Source organism: Hyaena hyaena, unplaced genomic scaffold (assembly GCF_003009895.1).
Source record: "Hyaena hyaena isolate Hyena2069 unplaced genomic scaffold, ASM300989v1 scaffold_54, whole genome shotgun sequence".
Taxonomy (NCBI): Eukaryota; Metazoa; Chordata; class Mammalia; order Carnivora; family Hyaenidae; genus Hyaena; species Hyaena hyaena.
In genome coordinates, this window is record NW_024080685.1 from 2553359 (window position 1) to 2572900 (window position 19542).

At 35.9% G+C, this 19542-nt stretch overlaps 1 protein-coding gene across 2 annotated transcripts; it reads right to left on the minus strand.

Annotated features, from left to right (window-relative positions):
* Window positions 1–443: 443 nt before the first annotated feature.
* On the minus strand, window positions 444–19541 carry RCHY1 (ring finger and CHY zinc finger domain containing 1). 2 transcript variants are annotated; one of them, XM_039230947.1, is made up of 9 exons: window positions 19357–19541; window positions 13342–13461; window positions 13003–13118; window positions 6160–6238; window positions 4553–4597; window positions 4388–4446; window positions 4266–4292; window positions 3008–3128; window positions 444–1116 (listed from the first exon to the last, which is right to left on the minus strand). In XM_039230947.1, the coding sequence occupies exons 1-9, from the start codon at window positions 19453–19455 to the stop codon at window positions 988–990; spliced, it is 795 nt and encodes a 264-aa protein (XP_039086878.1). In that variant the 5' UTR covers window positions 19456–19541; the 3' UTR covers window positions 444–987. The 2 variants fall into 2 exon arrangements, with proteins under 2 accessions (XP_039086878.1, XP_039086879.1); XM_039230948.1 differs by lacking the exons at window positions 13003–13118; window positions 13342–13461 and having other exon boundaries at window positions 19357–19431.
* Window position 19542: the final 1 nt, after the last annotated feature.

Here is a 19542-nt window from a genome sequence, read left to right on the forward strand (position 1 = left end):
AAAGAAAAGAAAAAAAACAAGGAAAAGCTAGTCATGAGGCACCTGAGGCATGAAGAACCACTACCAAGAGGGCAGGGACTTTTGTCTTGCTCAGTTTTCTCCACAACCATCTAGAACCTCACCCAGCACAGAGTAGTTGGTCACTAAATACTTGCTCACTGAATGAATTAATCTCTCTTTGAAGAAATAACTTTGGGAAACCAAAACAAAATTATTTTCGATGTTGATGGTTTTTCTTAAGGCTTGGAAGAGTTCTACTGTTTTATATTTTTTCCAACTACTTTAATGGTTGGAATGCTTCAAAAGATAGAAAAGAGGTTTTCTATAGAATATGTACACATATATATGTATGCAAATCTGTACTTACAGAGAATTACATATAAGACTATATTGCCCAAACTAAGCCAAAAATAGGTAAACTTGGAAAAAACTTTCTATAAAACACTGTTTCGATATAATTTTATTAGCAGTTATTACATCAAAATTCACATTTATAGGATCCAAAGGACAGTCTTAGAAAATTCTAAAGTATATGTAATAAGATTTCAAAGTATGATAGAACATATTCTCATTATAGCACAGCCCTTAAAAAGTCAATAATACTGAGAAATAAGTGCAGTTCTATCAAGAACTAGAAATGAATTCTGCGTGCATAGTGTCACTTAAAGCGAAGTTCCATGGAAGTATAACATACTTCTGTGGATGTGAATTTCAGTGGCAAACATCATTGGCTTCCAAACAACTGACACTAAAGGAATTTCCAATCAAAACACAAGCACAGTAGCTTTCATCCAATATAGAGCTATGATAATTCTACAAAGAGACCCTGAATCCTTAAGTACTTGTAGTATGATTTTATGCTGTGACACTAGTACAAAATACATCAACTCTAATGCATAGATTCTGACACATTATGACAACAGAATACTAAAGATAGCCTTTTCCTAGATCAGAAAATGCTGAGTTTTCCAGTGTAGTAAATGCTGGTCATTGCTGATCTAGTGAAATTCTACATCCTCCAGCTTGAGCAGTATTGTAAGATTCACAAATATTACATTTCATGCCTAATATATGGAACTGGACAGTAGATCTCCCATTGCAATCATTGCAGAGAATCTGAAAAGTGAAGAGAATTCAAATTAAGTACATTAAATCTAATAGATACAAAGTGGCATTGTCTGCCCAAAACAATTCCTCAAAAATCATACCAAATAACTGGAACACATATAGGTAAGTCTAAATATTTCCCTAAATAGAAATGCCTTTGGCATAGAAAATTCTATTAGGGCTACTAAGGTAGCTTTGAATTTAGAAAATGAAAGTGTCAATTTGAGTCAAGAAGTCTCATTTTAAAACTGTTCCCAAATAGTATATAAACAGTACCGAGCATAAAATTTAATATAGGCATTATCAGATTGACACCTATATTTACAATTCAAAATAACATACATGATTTCATTATTCTTGACACTAGCAAAATTATCTTAGTTAATAAAACAAATCTTTACAAACACAATATTTTTTGCTTATTCTTTAGGTTTAATATACTAAGGTTCTCAATCTTCTATGCCTCAGAAATAAAGTCCAAAAAAGTAGTTCCTAAAATTTAATAAAAAGAAACTTTTGGCCCATCCCTAATATGACAGTAAGATGTCACTTGGGAATTAACCTCTTCTAACATGAAGATCCCCCAAAACAAAAAAGGTGTTAACCTTAAAACAGATCAACGCATTATGTGAGAAAAGCATTAGCTTTAGAATACTCATACCTGTTTTGTTTCTTAAATTACACGTAAGTGAAATCATATAGTATTTGTCTTTCTCTGACCTATTTCATTGAGCATAATACATTCCAGCTCCATCCACATCTTTGCAAATGGCAAGATCTCATTCTTTTTGATGGCTTAGTAACACACGTAGAATTTAAGAAACAAAACAGATGAACATATAGGAAGGGAAAGGGGTGATAAAGAAGAAAAGGAAACAAAGCACAAGAGACTTAACAACAGAGAACGACCAAGGGTTGATGGAGGGAGGTGGGTAGGGGATGTGCTAGATGGGTGATGGGTACTAAAGAGGGCACTTGTTGTGAAGAACACTGGATGTTGTATGCAGGTGATCAATCCTAAGACCATTATTGCACAGTATATGAACTAAAATTTAAAAATAAATAAGATTAAAAAAAGAAAGAATAATCCTACCATAATAAATAGAAAACTTCCAAATTTTTCAAAAATTTATTTTGGAATATAATCTGAATGTAGAAAGATTAGTGGTTTCCTAGAGCTGGGGGACTGGGGAATAATTGCTAATGGGTGTGGGATTTCTTTTAAAGGCAATAAAAAATATCCTAAAACTAACAGTGGTTGATGTTTGTACAATTCCAAGAATATACTAAAAAGCACTAAACTGCATACTTTAAATGGATGAGTTACATGGCATATAAGTTATATCTCAGTAAAGCTGTTATTTGAAAAAATGACATGGAACAAAGCACAGTGAAGCCTCTAGTAAAACATCACAAAATTATCAATTAGTATTCCAAACGTGATCCTTCATTTACCTTACTAACAATTCAATTATCCACATGAATAAAAAGGGTAACGAACATTAAAAAAACAAAAAATAATCTTCTTCATATATCAACAAATATGTATGCCTGAAATAAAATTTAAAATAATTAGAAATAAAGCATCATTAAAACATCAGACCAGTAATTCACCTCCACATCGTTACATCACTGACTGGCTCTGACAAGTAATGTGTAAATAATTCAGAATAAAGTTTTTGCCTGCCATCTAGTGTTGGGAAGAATTGCATAAAGATTATTCTTAGTATTTTTTTTGGTTTGGTCCTTTAAATTTAAAATTTGTATTTTGTCCTTCCCATTAATCATCACATTGGTGTTTCTGCCAAAGCAGTATTTTTTAAACAGGTTTGAGCAAAAAGGCAAAAACAAACAAGAACATCTAAGAACCTGAAAAGTTTTAAACACTGCTTGTACTCACGTCCACAGTCATGTTCTGGTATTCTGATGGCATAGGAGTCTGTGCTACCTCATCATCCAGCTGTCTCCAGTACCGAGTCATATCTAAAGCAGAGTGCATACATAATGGACATCTGTAGCCTCTAGAAGAAACAGAGACGTTATTTTCAAACATTTAACAAGGAGTAAATGAACTCAAGTATATAAGAGGATCATGCTAACTGGTACATAAACCATCCAAAACAGAGCATTATTCTAAATTTCAAGATGATCGGTAGATCTATAGTTTTTTAAAACCTAAGATCTATCTATATAGTTTTTTAAAACCTACTTTTTCCTAAGCTTTCTAAAATGGGAAGGGGTCAGTTTGTATTTTTTGTAGAATATATTCAATACGTTTTAAAAGCCAATTAAGGGGCGCCTGGCTGGCTTAGTCGGTTAAGCGTCCAACTTTCGCTTAGGTCATGATCCCGCGGATCGTGGGTTCGAGCCCCGCGTCGGGCTCTGTGCTAACTGCCAGCTTGGAGCCTGGAGCCTGTTTCAGTCTGTGACTCCCTCTCTCTCTGACCCTCCCCTGCTCACGCTCTCTCTCTCTCTCTCCTAGAAATAAATAAAACATTTAAAAAAAAATTAAAAAAAAAAAGCCAATTAAGCTGCTTTCTAACTAAATGACCTCAATTTCTTAATACATTCAGGCAACTCAGATCATATTTTTTCTTTGTAAACATTCTGAAAAAGTTCCCATCTATGTGGCTCTTACAATAAATTAAAATTTCTGCCTATGAATTTGCAGGACCAAAATACATTTACACAGTCTCTTCTCTCCTAACTACTCTCATCTTATTGTAACATCCTTTCCCCATAATAAAGACTCTGCTTTAGATAATCTTGTTACCAGCTTTCTTTGCAGATAAGTCTCCTGGGCCAATATAATGACTTAAAAGAATTCTGAGCGACATGCCTCGGCATTTTTACAATGCGATCAATTGTCTCTGGCAGAGCCCGTGCCTCCCGTTAAGCACAGCCAGAAAATAAGAGTATGTCTCTCAAGTTGAGGGATGAGATAAGGCATAATGCAAACATGGGGGGAAAGGTACAGTCCTACATCTATCAGATGCTTTGACCAGTTTCCCACAACTCATTTACCCTGCCCGTCTCAACATAAATATCTGCCACACGCGACATGGTATGAGGAACAGAGCTGGCCTGCTTCCACATTCCCACAAAAATAATAAATCAGCATCTTACAATAATAATTTTTAAAAATCCCAAACACTCACTCTTTCAACATTTCTTCATAACACGTTCTGAAAAAAAATATATAACATTATTTCAGTAGAGCAAAAACTATCTACTATTTTCAAACACTTTTGAGAGAAAAAGCAACACAAACTTCCTTTACCTATGTAAAAGATGTCCACACGGCAAGACATGAGCAACAACACGGGATGTGTGAATATCCTGGAAAGGGAATAAATATTAGTGCTTGCATGGAGACAATATAAACATCCACATACCTTAAATTCAACAGCGAAGATTTCCAAAGCAAATGATATTTTAAGCTTACCTCCAAACATATTGGACAATTCTGCCGGGAAACATTTTCAATACACTGTTTAAAAGAGAAACTCAAATTACTAAAAACCTAACTAAATGGAAATGACAAACATATATACTAATAAAAACAATAAAGGGAACAATAATACTAACTTACTAAAGATAATAATTAACAATACAGGTTTCTTATATGTCAGATAAGAACTGAACAATTAATTCACACAACTATTTCAGGCTTTGCACATTACCTGAAACAATAAAATTGCTCAGTATATCTTAATTGTTCAAATTATCATTTTACAAATCAGCGAATCAAGATTTACCAAAGATGCAGAGATAATAACGTTTGGAATCTATTTTATAGGTGTTTGGTTCCAAGGTAAACTACTTAATAATATCGATAATGATAAGAGTTCATATTCTTGAAATTTACTACATGCCATATACTAAGTACATTACCTTTATTAGCTCAATTAAGTCCCACAACTCTAAATGAAACAGGTACAATTATTACCCCATTTTACAGGTGAGGTATTTGAGGCCTAGAGAAGCTAAATAACTTCCCAAGTCATATGCTAATAAGAGGTGAAACTGTTTTTGAGCTCCAAAAAGCTGCCTCCAGTGTCAGAGTTCTTAACTTGACAAGACAGTGTGTGATTAAATAGGGGAAGGTGAGGGGTAGCACCAAGCCATGGATGATGCCCAGGTTTTTTAAGTAAGCACCTGAGTATACAACAGGACCATTTACTACAACATAGACAATAAGAAATAACTGAGAAGACAAAGATACCACAAGAGACAATCTGTATAGTTTTTGAAAGACAACAGAGCTATCACCCCAACTAAAGTCTATAAAACCAAACTCAATCTAAGGTATCTCCAGCAAATTTACAATCTATTTATCCAGTACCTTAAAAGCAAGGGCTAAAATCCCTGGGAGTCCTCTTTACTCAGCCCCACTCTTTTTCCCTTATACCTTTGTCACCATATCCCAAATGCTCATCATTCATCTCAATTTCTTTTAATACTTGACTATTTTAGGCCAGTTATTATCTAGTACCTATTTTTAAAAACCCTCATTAATGTTAACTATACTGGAATTAAAATTTTTTTAATTTTAAAAATCATCATTACCTCTCTCCATTCTCTGATGTTTATTAGGTTTTTTCCTAAATAATGAAAAATAATTTTAAAGGAGCTAGTATCATGATATAATTACTATATCCAAATTAAAAATATTTCTAACTATGAAAGAAAACACAAAAACATTTTCTGAATTTTCCTGGGATGCTGTTACATTGCTATTTCCTCTGTACTATCCATTTTTATTCTTAAAACTAGTATGAGAAGAATCCATTATTAACTTATTAGGAGCTGTCCACATTATGCTAATAATGATAAAAGTATTCTTATACACTATAAAGAAAAAGCATTGTAGATCACATATTCTGAGGCATAAATCTTAGAACACTTACTTAATACTGCTTATAAGTAAAAAGCAACAGAGTTGTACTTGGTAATATCTGAAGATTAGCAAGCTTCCAAACATATTAGGATTTAAGGTAGTTTTCAAACACAATATAGTATTTTTTAAATTACACAAACTTAGTTATATACCTTGTGCTTTCCTTGGAGATTCATAGCTAAACATAAGTTACATTTCAAACAGTGGAAAAAATCTTCCTTTGGACCAATCCTAAAAATACATGTGAAAGCCAAAAGATTAGGTTCATTTTTACTACAATGGTATTCATTTCTATGTAAGTTTAGTTTCACTCTATGTTAGTTCAAACCACACTGAAAAACATGAGGTAAACACTCACCTCCCTACATAACTCCCCAAATGTAAGTACTATAAACAGAATGGGATCTATCATCCAAGTCTTTTTTTCTATAAAAATGTGTGCACACACATACACACACACACCCTTTGGGCTTTATTTTTTACATAATTGAATTCTTTCTATATTTCTTGTTCTGCAACTTCTTCACTTAACAATATACCCTGAAGATTAGTCTAGGTCTGTCTGTATAAAACCACTTCATTCCTCTTCATAATTACATAGTATTACATGGCATGGAATAGACCATAGTTTTTAAAGTATTCCCTTATATGATTTACTGTCCTTAGGTAATGCAATGATATAAAACAACTATCCTTATACAAACATCACTTAGCCTATCTGTTGATAATCTTTTATAAGATTTCTAAAAGTTAAACTACGAGTACTGAGGGTATCACATCACCGGTTTCGATCCTGACAAAAGATCTCCAAAAAGACAATACTAAATTATGCCCCCACTAACCATGTGTGATAGCACTTGCATTCCCCACCCCCTAGTGAACACTGGTTACCTATATGATAGACAAAAGATGTCATTTTAATTTACACTTCTCAGATTATGAGACAGGAAATATATTTTGATGTTTATGAACTATGTGGATTTCTACTGTAGATTGTCTATTCATGTGCTCTTTTCATTCTTCTGCTAGGGAATTTGTCTTTTACCATTTTAAAGCAGCTGTTTATATATCCTGAATATTAATCTTTTTCATTTGTATACTTACAATTTCCTGGTATGTGACACCAAGATAATCTTGATTTATATATTTTGTCATACAGTTATTTTAATTCTATGTATTAAAAAGCCATTGATATTTTCCTTGATGGTTTGTGCTTCTGTCTCTTGTTTAGGAAAGGTTTTTGAAACCTATAGGTCATAAATATATGTATACCTCTAATACTTATTATGGCTTTTCATTTTTGTATTTTTCTTTTATCCATCTGAAATGTATTATGATAAAGATACATTGTTAGCTGTCCCCATATTTTTATTATCCCCTACTTTCACGACAACAGAACACTCAGGCACAGGGCTGTCCTGAATAAAAACTATTTGCAACTTCTCTGGAGACTGTGGACAGAGAGATAAATATAAATTCTGTGTTGTGTCCTTAAAGGAAAGCTCAACAAACCCTAAACACAAGCAACATTTAAAAAACAAAAAACAAAACAAAAAAAACCCTCTATCATAGATCATCATAATCAAACTGCTCAAAACCAAAGTTAAAGAGAAAATCTTAAAGGAAGCCAAAAAAAAAAAAAAGAAAGATCTATATAGTGGAACAAAAATAAGGATGACACCAGATTTCTCACTGGAAACAATGCACAATGTTTTCCACAAAATACAGTAGATCAACATTTTTGAAGTACTGAAAAAAAACACTGTCAGCCTAGAATTCTATACCCAACAAAAATATCTTTCAAAAAAGAAAGTAATATAAAGATACAAAACATACAAAAAACATAACAAAAACCAGGAGACCCTGTTTAAACAAAAGCACTCCATTTGGCATTAGTACATAAGCAGTTAGAGGTGATCTAGCAGGCTCTGCAGCAGTGTCTCTCAAACTTCACTTCAACACACAGCAAATATTTTTACATCCTGAACCAGTTCTCCCTCCCTCCTCTCACACAAATATACACACACACACACTCAAAATGCTAATGAAAGCTTCACATAACAATACTTATCCTTACCACATATTTATCTTTTTATTGTATCTTTTTTAAAACGGTGGCAGAGACTAACTAGATTTGCTTCAGCTTATTCTTAATGTTGTTTTTGTTTTTCATTTATTTCTGAGAGAGAGAGAGAGAGACAGAGACAGACAGACAGACAACGTGAGAAGGGAGGGTCAGAGAGGGAGGGAGACACAGAATCTGAAACAGGCTCCAGGCTCTGAGCTGGCTGTCAGCACAGAGCCTGACGCGGGGCTCGAACCCACAAACTGTGAGATCATGACCTGAGCCAAAGTCGGACGCTTAACCGACTGAGCCACCCAGGCGACCCAGATTTGCTTCAGTTTAAAATAACTACTCTAAATAACATATCCTCTTCACTCTCATCCTCAACCCCAGTCTCTATCTGTACTGCCCCTAACTCCATTCTTTTCCTGCCTTCTGTTAGGCTTGGTTATTTATTTATTTCTACCCCAGACCATTCTGATCTATTCAGCCTTGACCTATCTCTGTAAAAACTTTACTCAAACATTCCTAAAATTAAAATCACTCCAATCCCCATAATCTGATCACTCTTTAGTAGTGATTGCTTATGAAGCCCATTCTTCCACAAACAAAATATAAATTTAAGAACAAGAATCATGCCTTCTATCCTCTAGAGCTCTACACTTAAGATTGGTCTGATGCTTATTTAATAATCTGCAGAAATGTGAAAGCACACATCCTTCTCTTACAGCATCATTTTATTAGATGTTTTATTTATTAGATGATTTATACCAACTTATGTATCTTTTTATATTTTAAAAGTAATACTCATCATTTAAAACATATAAAACCCAGAAGAACATGAACCAACAAATATACCAACAAATACCTAAAATCACTCATGATCTTACCACTCATGGATAACTACTGCTGATATTTTGGTATGTATAACATCCTAACAGATATTTTTTACCAATCATTTTCCCAATCTCTAAATATTATTCAAGGACATTACTTTTGATATGGGCTTGCAAATTAACAATCTCTCAAACATATAGGTTTTCATTTTTCACTATTATATTTATTGGTATGAGACATATACTATATAGAATTCTTGGTACATATCTATTTTCTTGGGATAATCTCCTAAAAATGAAATTATATAGTCAAAGGGATGAAACATTTTTTAAGATCAGAAATCCGAATACCAAAACCACATCTATTATATCATACTCTCATAAAAGTATTGTGGTGATTATCTAATAACATTAAGAAATTTTATTTCCCCATTTAAAGAAAAGCTCATTCTAGTATATTTCAGTAAGGATATATGCACCTACTGCCAAAAAATTCAGTACTGGATGTCTGCCTCTAATTAAAGAATTAAAGAAATCCTATCTTTTAGGGCATATCGCTCTTTAAGAGAATTACCGCTGCACTCAAAAGATTATCTAAAACTATTTTGAGGCTATTTCAAAATATAAAATCAGTAATAACATGTTACTAACTCTAAGAAGCACTGATTTCCTTACAGTGATTATTGCCTAAAGACAATTGTCAAGCTCACACTTCCAGACCACAGCAAAGCCTACAGGTGCTGTGAGCGCCAAGTGCCAGTAGGAGAAATCTGATCTTCCTTGCCTGGCAGCTTTGTTCAATAAGCTAAAAGAAAAAACTAAATTTCATAATATACTCAAGACAAAAAAAAAAATGCTTGCTTTTAGTATCCAAAAGAGGACTCACTGTAAAAAATTATCAAAGAAAGTGCAGCTACAAAGTAAAGAGATTGATATTTATGCAAATATGTAAGAATTCATACATTCAAATGACATGATTTTTTTAAAAGTTACTATGAGAGGTAGAGTTTCCAACAAAACTGCTATTGCAAAAACATTTTTTAACTTGTCTTTTAATATTTTTGTTTAAAAAAAATAGTCATTATCTGATGGTCATATGTCATTTCTGACACACAATATATGCCAATCTTATTTAATAGAGTTTGCTCCCAATATCTTTAGTAATTTGAAAAAAAAAAAAAAGACAAGCAGCTCTGAAAATCCCCAAGGGAGGATGAATTTTCAGTGTGCCACTGGCACTATGAAAAACTGTACAAAGATGTTTCAAAGAGGGGCGGGCACCTGAGTGCCTTGGTCAATTAAGCCTTGGACTTCAGGTCATGACACCACAGTTCATGAGTTCGAGTCCCATGCCCAGGTCTGTGTTGACAGCTCAGAGCCTGGAGCCTGCTTCGGATTCTGTGCCCTCTCTCTCTTCCCCTCCCCCACTCATGCTCTGTTTCTCTCAAAAATAAGTATTTTTAAAAAAGATGTTTCAAAGATTTTTAAGCAATGACAACAGACATAATGCCACCTAAAACTACCTACTTTAAGTGATAATAATCCTTTAAAACACATACCATAGATGAATGGCCTCACTCAAAAAATGAATGAATAATGAATTTCTAATGAAAACCAATATGGATTCTTCACCTAGTCAGTCTTTCAGTAAGAAGGACTTCAATCCAAAGTATTTTGTTACATGAACCTAAACCATTCCATTTTACTAAAAAGATGTGGGACAGCGGTTTTCCATCTTTTATTATGTTTGTACACCAAAATTTACTAGGTATGACTCATAAATGGACAAAAGTTTAAGGGAAATAAGTGCATAAAGTATTTAGAAGAGAATAGATGATATAAAAATTGAAAAAATTCACAGGACTGATCATCCTAGTAGGGATTTACAAATCTAAAAATAAATATTTTGTTATATTGGAACTAAAAAGATGGCTACCTTTAAATACAAGGTTTCAAAAACACTTAACTTGGCAATGCGTAGAAACAAGTAAGGATAAGCAAGAATCTACTAGTGATTTATCTGAGCTCTGAAATCAATATTACATTTTGATGGTACAAGTATAAGAACCAAAAGTAATTACAAGCTAGAACATATTAGAACTGTATCTAAGACCTGGAATCAGTAATTAACAAGACGGACATGTGCCAGATTCATGTATGACAAATGACGGTAAATACAGTCAAAGGATATTGTCAAATTTAGTACATATCCCTTCAAAACTAGAAAAATATGGAATCAAAATTTGGATTTGCAACATTTAAATTCTTTTTTTTCTTTAAATTTTTAATGTTTTTTATTTATTTCTGAGAGAGAGAGCATGAGCAGGGGAGGGTCAGAGAGAGAGAGGGAGACACAGAATCTGAAGCAGGCTCCAGGCTCTGAGCTGTCAGCACAGAGCCCAACGCGGGGCTCAATCCCACAAACTGTGAGATCATGACCTGAGCCAAAGTCGGATGCTTTACCGACTGAGCCACCCAGGTGCCCCTACAACGGTTAAATTCTTATTAAAATTTCCAATGAAGTTGTTTTTCACTGCCTTTATTCTTACTTGTATCATTCATAATAATAAATAAAACAAAAATAACTTATTCTATGTTATTTTTAAAAGGTTTTAAAAATATACTTAGATGGTAAATGTTGATGACAAATTTTCCTCACATACAGAGAGGAATCCTAACACCAAAAACATCTTGCTTAAGATACATAGCCTATACATTACTAGCACCTACTGCGTACATGGTACTCTCAGGTATAGACATTTAAACTTTGAAAATACCTTGAGCTCATGAAGCTTAATACTACCAGGTATAGGAATTTAAAATCTGAAAATATCTTAACTTCACAAAGCTTAATATATACAGGATGGGATTAGATGTGCATTCTGCAGTCTCAACAACTTGAGAGTCAATAAATTAACTATAAAATGTATTGATTCCTTTATTGTAATAGTGGTAATTAAAAACTTTTGTGCAGATCTGACATACAAAATAACTCTGTACAACAGTGAAAATGAATTGGAGCTTATGAATCAAATAGGACAAACCCTAGAAACAAGACCGTTTCAAGGGAAAAAAATCCACAGAAAAATATATATAGTATGAGTTTAAGAATAAGCAAAACTAAACATATATTGTAAACTTCCACTCCGCAATGGATAAAATAGCTTGTACAGGACCAAAGCTCCCACTGAGAACTACAAAGTATGGATTCAAAGAAAAACAAGCAAGCTATTTAAAAGCAGCAAAAAACCAACAAAGGGCTCAATGGGTCAATATCCCAGAGAGAAGGGAAATACCCTGAGACAAAGCCTACGGTCCCTGCTTCCTCCTCCCTCCTCGGGAGACTTACAGATCCTATAGGGTCAGAAGAGAATAAGCAGCAAGCAGCAGGGAAGAGAATATGAAACCACGTAAACCCTCTGGCAATTTCTCTGCTAGGGAGGCAAAAAATTGGGAGCCCAGGTCCCATTACAAGAGTTGCCCTGGTAAACAACCTGGCTTTAAGTCAAGACTTGATAAAAGAAAACTCTACCCTAATTTTCTATTTCAGCTGCCTACAAAACACATCATATAAAAGCATATTTTATATCCAAAAGTTAAAATTTTAAATAGACACATAATAGTTGATGGGCTAATTAAATAATTACTACAGGGGCACCTGGATGGCTCAGTCGGTTAAGCATCCGACTTCGGTTCAGGTCATGATCTCACGGTTCGTGGGTTCGAGCCCCGCATCGGACTCTGTGCTGACAGCTAGCTCAGAGCCTGGAGCCTGTTTCAGATTCTGTGTCTCCCTCTCTCTCTGACCCTTCCCAGCTCACGCTGCCTTCTCTCTCTCAGAAATTAATAAATCATTAAAAAAAAAAAAAATAATAATAATTACTACAAAAGAAGCATGAAAATATTTTTCAGAATGGAAATGTTTTTTATCTTGATTATATTGGTAGTAACACAGTTACATACATTTGTCAAACTTACTGGACACTTAAAATGAATGCATTTTATTAGATCCAAGTTACATCCCAATAAAGATTTTAAAAACTATTATTGCCCAGGTACATTAAACTTAGAAAAGAACGTTTTACATACAGTACCTACAAATTCCACAGTTTTCACAATGATATTGCTTCTTGTCTTTGTCAAAGAGATGGCATATACTGCAATAATATTCTCCAAACAATGTGCTACATTCTTCACAAGTCTGTTGGGCCTAAAACAGATATGTGTAATTACAAATTAGACTAAATTTATCAAAACATTTTGTACTATTATTTAAATATCCAGTTTGTTATATCCAGATTTTTACAAGGTTTTAAACATTTAAATCAAAGATATTGCTTAGAATTAAAGAAGTCATTTGCAATACTCGATTCATTTTTGAAGCCGCCTTAATTATTTTTTAAAAAGAAAATAGAAATGTGATAAAATCTTACGTGTTGAATTTTTTCACAGTTTATGCACTGCACTTCCTTTACTTTAAAGCGATCTAGCTGATGATCTTCATTGTTATCATGACACAACCGACAAGTATAAAGTTTGTCACAGCAAGGTGCCTAATGCCCAAGGGGGAAAAAGAGTTATAAGAAGAGAAAAACAAGTTTGCAATACAACAAAAAATTTTTTCCTCCTCCTCCTCCCAGAACAAGGTCAAAGAATACAACCAATGGATTAGTTTATAAACTAATCCTAAACATAACTTTTCACTGTTTCTTAGCATATTTTAATTATTCCCTTCAACATCTACGTCTGTATCAAATTGGACATAATCTGGTCTTTAAAGATAAAGGAATAATGAAGAATGGAAATCCCTAGACTGAAGAACTAATCTCACAACACCCTAAACTCATCCTCAGCCTAGACAGCAGGCAGACAACTTCTTCTTAGACATTTCCAGATAAATTCATTTACCTACTTCAACCCTTAAACATTAAATATGATAAAGATATTTTAATTCAGTTGTACTTATTAATCATCAACTATATGCTTGTTATTTTAGAGGATGCAATAAATGTAAGAGCTAGCCCTTGTTTGCAAGAGTGGCAGACGATCAAAGTCTATTCTCTCCTTCTTCCCAGACACGCTTGCCCAGCTTTATTACAATTCCCAGCCTTCTTTGATTTCAGCTGTGGCTGAATGACTAAGTTCTTACCAAAACAATACAGGCAGAAGAAATGAGTGCCACTCCTAGGCCTGAATATTAAGAAACGGGCATGTCTCCTCCTCCACGCTCCCTTTCTCCTTTCCATCAGATGAAACCTGGCCATAGCAGCAACCCAGCTGATGACTGTATGCCCCAAAACAGGGCAAAATACAGTGAGGAAAACTTGTCCCTGAAGTGATCATGTAGAACAGTCTCATTACCAAACTGGATTATTCATCTTGAAATTGTTAGGTGGGAAGAAATAAACTATTTTTTTTCTTAGTTTATTGTCAAATTGGTTTCCATATAACACCCAGTGCTCATCCCCACAAGTGCCCTCCTCCATGCCCATCTCCCCCCCCTTCCCCTCGCCCCTCACCCCCATCAGCCCTCAGTTTGTTCTCAGCATTCAAGGGTCTCTCATGGTTTGCCTCCCTCCCTCTCCCCATTTTTCCCCTTCTCCTCCCCCATGGTCCTCCGTTAAGTTCCTCCTAATCTACCTATACGGGCAAACATGGTATCTGTCCTTCTCTGCCTGACTTATTTCGCTTAGCGTAACACCCTCAAGTTCCATCCACATTGCTACACAAGACCAGATTTCATTCTTTCTCATTTCCATGTAGTACTCCATTGTATAGATAAACCACATCTTCTTGATCCATTCATCAGTTGATGGACACTTAGGCTCTTTCCATGATTTGGCTATTGTTGACAGTGCTGCTATGAACACTGGGGTACGTGTGCCCCTATGCATCAGCACTCCTGTATCCTTTGGGTAAACTCCTACCAGTGCTATTGCTGGGTCATAGGGGAGTTTTACTGTGAATTTTTTGAGGAATCTCCACACTGTTTTCCAGAGCGGCTGCACCAGTTTACATTCCCACCAACAGTGTAGGAGGGTGCCCATTTTTCCACATCCTCGCCAGAATCGAGAGTCTCCTGATTTGTTCATTTTAGCCACTCTGACTGGCATGAGGTGCTATCTCAGTGTGGATAAACTCTCTTCTTTAACCTACATTAGCGTTGGGCCTTTATGTTACCATTAGTAACTTACCTTTATCCTAATTAGAATAGTACATCAAAAAAAAGGTTTCCAAGCCAGTAAACTCACCCAATAGTTTCCAGTATACTGTGACCTTCCAGGTCCACTCATTTCTGAAGATCTTATACCATGATTTACCACAATGCAGTTCATTCCTTAAAGATTTTAACACTTAACTGGTACCCCTTCTCTCCCAACACTACTCTTGTCCTACATCTTAATGATCTGCACATCCACCATTATAATCCTTCCAATACTCTGAACTCTCAATTCCTTGACTTTCTTACTTCCTACGGCCTTGTCCTCCAACCTTCCTCAGCCACATATTCTCAAGGCCATACCACAGAATAGCGGTTTTTAAATGTTTTGGTCTCAGGACCTCCTCACATTCTTAAAAATTATTGAGGATCGGGGCACCTGGGTGGCTCAGTCTGTTAAGCATCTGACTCTTGGTTTCAGCTCAGGTCACGATCTCACGGTTTTGTGAGTTTGAGCACCCTACCATCCCTGCTTTGGATCACTGACAGTGTGGGACCTCCTTAGGTTCTGTCTCATCTCCCTTCCTCTCTGCCACTCCCCCATTCATGCTATCTCTGTCTCTCAAAGTAAACTTAAAAAAAAAAAATTGAAGATCTCAAAGACCTTTTGATTATGTGACTCACATCCACTGACACCATATTATAAAACTGAAAGGTTTTTTGAATATTACTTCTCTTTAAAATAATAGTAATGAACCCATAACATGTTAACATAAATATTTTAATGAAATAACTAGTTTCCTCTCAAAATAGCTGGATTCTCATTTCTGCTTCTGTATTCAATCAGTTTACTTGAAGTATATGAAGAAATTTTGGCCTCCCACAGATATGTAGTTGGAAAAGGGAGGAGTATCTTAACAGCTTTTGCAAGAATACTCATCTCTGATACTACATCAAAACTCAACAATTCATAAATGATTAGTGTGCAATGGCTCTGAAATTATATCAGTGAACTTTTCCCCCTCTGTTACATGAAAATCCATTGATCTATCTTGCACTTTGAATGGATCTTTTACCCACGTATTAGTCATTTGGAAAATATCAGTTCACTGAGTTCTACCGCTCTTTGAAATATTCACAAATTTTCCATGCTGATCTCATCAGAAAAGTCTTTAGGTACCAGGATACTTTCAAGCTTACAGCAAATAATACAAGTTTTCCAAAATTCTAATTTTGGGGGCACCTGGGTGATGCAGTCAGTTAAGCATCCAACTTCGACTCAGGTCATGATCTTGAGGTCCATTAGTTAGAGCCCCGAATTGGGCTCTGTGCTGACAGCTCAGAGCCTGGAGCCTGCTTTGGATTCTGTGTCTCCTTCTCTCTGCCCCTCCCCCACTCACACTCTGTGTCTCTCTTAAAAAGAAACAAACAGTAAAAATATTTTTTATTCTAACTTTTATGTGAGAGCTTGAATTTTATCACTATCAATGATTTTCCTTGACAGTTTCACTTCCCTCCTTTTCGAGAAAACGTTTACCAAATACTCAAATTTGAATAACCAGATTTCAAGTAAGAAATAAATGTACTTATTTCTACTAGTTCAGTTTGCAATCCAATTGCATAACAGCTTTCCTCACAATGACCATCTAATTTTAGTTTGCAGAAGTGACTGATGAAAACATCTCATTTCATCAAATATGTAAAAAGACGTGTATGCAAGAGCTGAGATTTTACAGAATAATTTAATCAATGACATTCTTAAGTGAAACTGGCTTTTTAAAAAAACTATAGTTGTAAAACAGGTCACTGCCACTGCCATCATTTTGCTAAGGTGCCAGCAATTTCAATCATCACTTTTGCACACACTGAGAAAGAATACATCTTAGTATTAGAAAGTAGTTTTGTCCTAAAAGGACCTCAGGATTCACGGGGTGGAGGAGTCCATTCATCACACTTTGAGAACCACTGCTCTAAACAATTGAATCCTGTTTCTATCTTAATTTCAAGCATGAAATTTTCTAATCACTACCTCATCTCTTCCCAACTCACTTCAATGTTCCCCTTGCACATAACTCTATTTCCTTCTCTCTCCCTCTACATACTCACCTAACCAAAACTCCAAGTCTGGTTAAATCCAATTCTCTCCTATATAAGAACAGTGAGATACAGCTGAAGAAAAAGGACAACTGGGGCACCTGGGTGGCTCAGTCGGTTAAGTGTCTGACTTGGGCTCAGGTTATGATCTCACGGTTCGTGGGTTCGAGCCCCATGTCGGGCTCTGTGCTGACAGCCAGCTCAGAGCCTGGAGCCTGTTCCAGATTCTGTATCTCCCTCTCTCTCTGACCCTCCCCTGCATGTGTGCTCTCTGTCTCTCAGAAATAAATAAAACATTAAAAAAAAATTAAAAAAAAAAGAAAAAGCACCACTGGTCTCACTTCTAAGTTACAACCACTAATAAAATATGAGTTTTTATTACGTTTCCCTAGTCATTTCCCTCATTCTTATACAATCTAGGACCAAAAATTTGGATGATTATTTCACATCTCTTTCTTTACAGCTTTTCCTCCACCCTTACATTGTGCTGATAGCCTTACTTATTTCACTATGAAAACAGAAATAATCAAAAGAAATCCTACCACAAACTCCATCAACCTACTCGCAAACGTACCTAATACTCTGTCCTCCCTTCCAGGTTTTTATCCAAGGCTAACTCCTCCAATTGGGCACTGGATCCCATCTTTTCTTTGATTACTCAAGGGCAGTTAAGTGCTCCTACAGTTTTCTTTCCCTCCTGCATTTAAAATGTTCTCACTTTTCTGGGTCATTTCCAAGAATAAAAAACATTCTGCAATACCTCCCATTTTAAAGGGAAAAAAAATCTCATGATTCTACATCTTTCAGCAACCAGAGCCTCATTTTTCTTTTTTTGCTTTCTTTCACAGCAAAACTCCAAGAACTGTCTATAAAGACTACTTCCAGTTTAACTTCTCTCTGTCACTCTCTCATCCACTTCAATCAGACTCTGACCAAATCTCTTCACTGAAACTTCTGTCAAGATCACCAGTGACCTCATTAAATTTAAAGTCAATTTTCAGTTCTTATCTTACTCAAACAGCAGCATTTGATTTAGTTGATTACTTCCTCCTTAAAACTCTTCACTTGGCTCCTGGCATTGAACAAAAGAGCGAGAGCAAGCAAAAAGTATTTGATACTGAAGGTCAAGTATCTCAACTCTATGAAATACAGACATATTTACGTAGTTTCTTGGGGGAAAGGACCAGCATGTTGAATTCAGTTCTAATCATCAAGTTTCAAAGAGTAACATCATATCAGTGGAAATGGAATCATAAGGATAGCCTTCAAACTGCTTACACAACACTTGGCGAAAGACTTTGAAAAATTTTATCCAGTGCTCTAGAGGAATTTCACCAAGCCTGGCCTAAAAGAAAGTTTTAAGTTGTCCTTCCAGGCCTCATACTTTTTTATGAAACAGTAACTCTATCACCCCTATTTTACAAACGGAGCACCTGCTCAAATGCACTGAGCTATCAAGGGGCAGCGCCATGACTTTTGGGTAGGGTTGTGGGGCTCCAAAGCTCAAGCTTTCTAAGTAAAATCTTTCAACCGCTCGTCAACAACAAAATTTGGAAACTTTAATTGAGTGGGTGCCAATTATAAAAGTTCTAGACTGACTAGAAATTTTCCTCGAAGTACACAGCAAAAAAGAATATATGTATAGTAGACACTTTCCTACACATAATTTAGTGGCAATTTCATGGCTGTCTTCCTATGTCACAAAAGCACTTTCTCCTTGGCAGGCTTAGGCACACTCACTGACTCTAAAATGAAGCTGGCAAGCTGTAAAACTTAGTTACTACAAGGGCCGAAATCGTATTCCGAGTCTCCACTTGCTTATTCCTCTTCCATTATTTCATCACACTCCTGAAAGTCATCCTGGGAAAAAGCTAGCCCAGGCCCGACGCTGCCTCAGTCTACTTCCGGTAGCAAAAGACCAAATAAACCCATTGATAAGGGTGACTGATGTGCAAGCCTAGGCTCTTCCCAAGCAAAAAGGGTTTTGCTCTACAAAGTAAAACAAGAGGAAAGGTGCGGCCTGTGGTCGCCCTGCTGAAACGTCTCGACAGCGGGAACCCCGTTCGAGAGGTAGAAGGTATCCTGGCAAACAGTTTAGCCTCTTAACTTAAGCCCAAGCCTAACCGCCTTGCCCACTCCCTCCCCACCCGACCCGGCGGCAGCTCGTAGGGGAAAAGCCCATTGAAGTCGTCACCTTCAGGAGGCATCCTCTGTCATAGTGCTCGCAGCCCCGCCGCCCTTGCTTTTGGCCGCGGGCGCCATCTTCCCGCGCCGAGGCCGCCATCTCCTCCATCTCCCCTCAAACTCCACGGACCCTTCCCCCAGGATGAAAACCACGCCCAGAGAAGTAGCGTCACTATCGCACCCCCTCTCGGCCGCA

Coding starts and splice junctions, on each gene's coding strand:
- RCHY1 (XM_039230947.1), bottom strand. CDS start 19,455: ATGGAGGAGATGGCGGCCTCGGCGCGGGAAGATGGCGCCCGCGGCCAA. Junction 13,119..13,341: donor ACTGTGAAAAAATTCAACAC/GTAAGATTTTAT, acceptor TATCTGTTTTAG/GCCCAACAGACTTGTGAAGA. Junction 1,117..3,007: donor ACCAGAACATGACTGTGGAC/GTGAGTACAAGC, acceptor TTCACTTTTCAG/ATTCTCTGCAATGATTGCAA.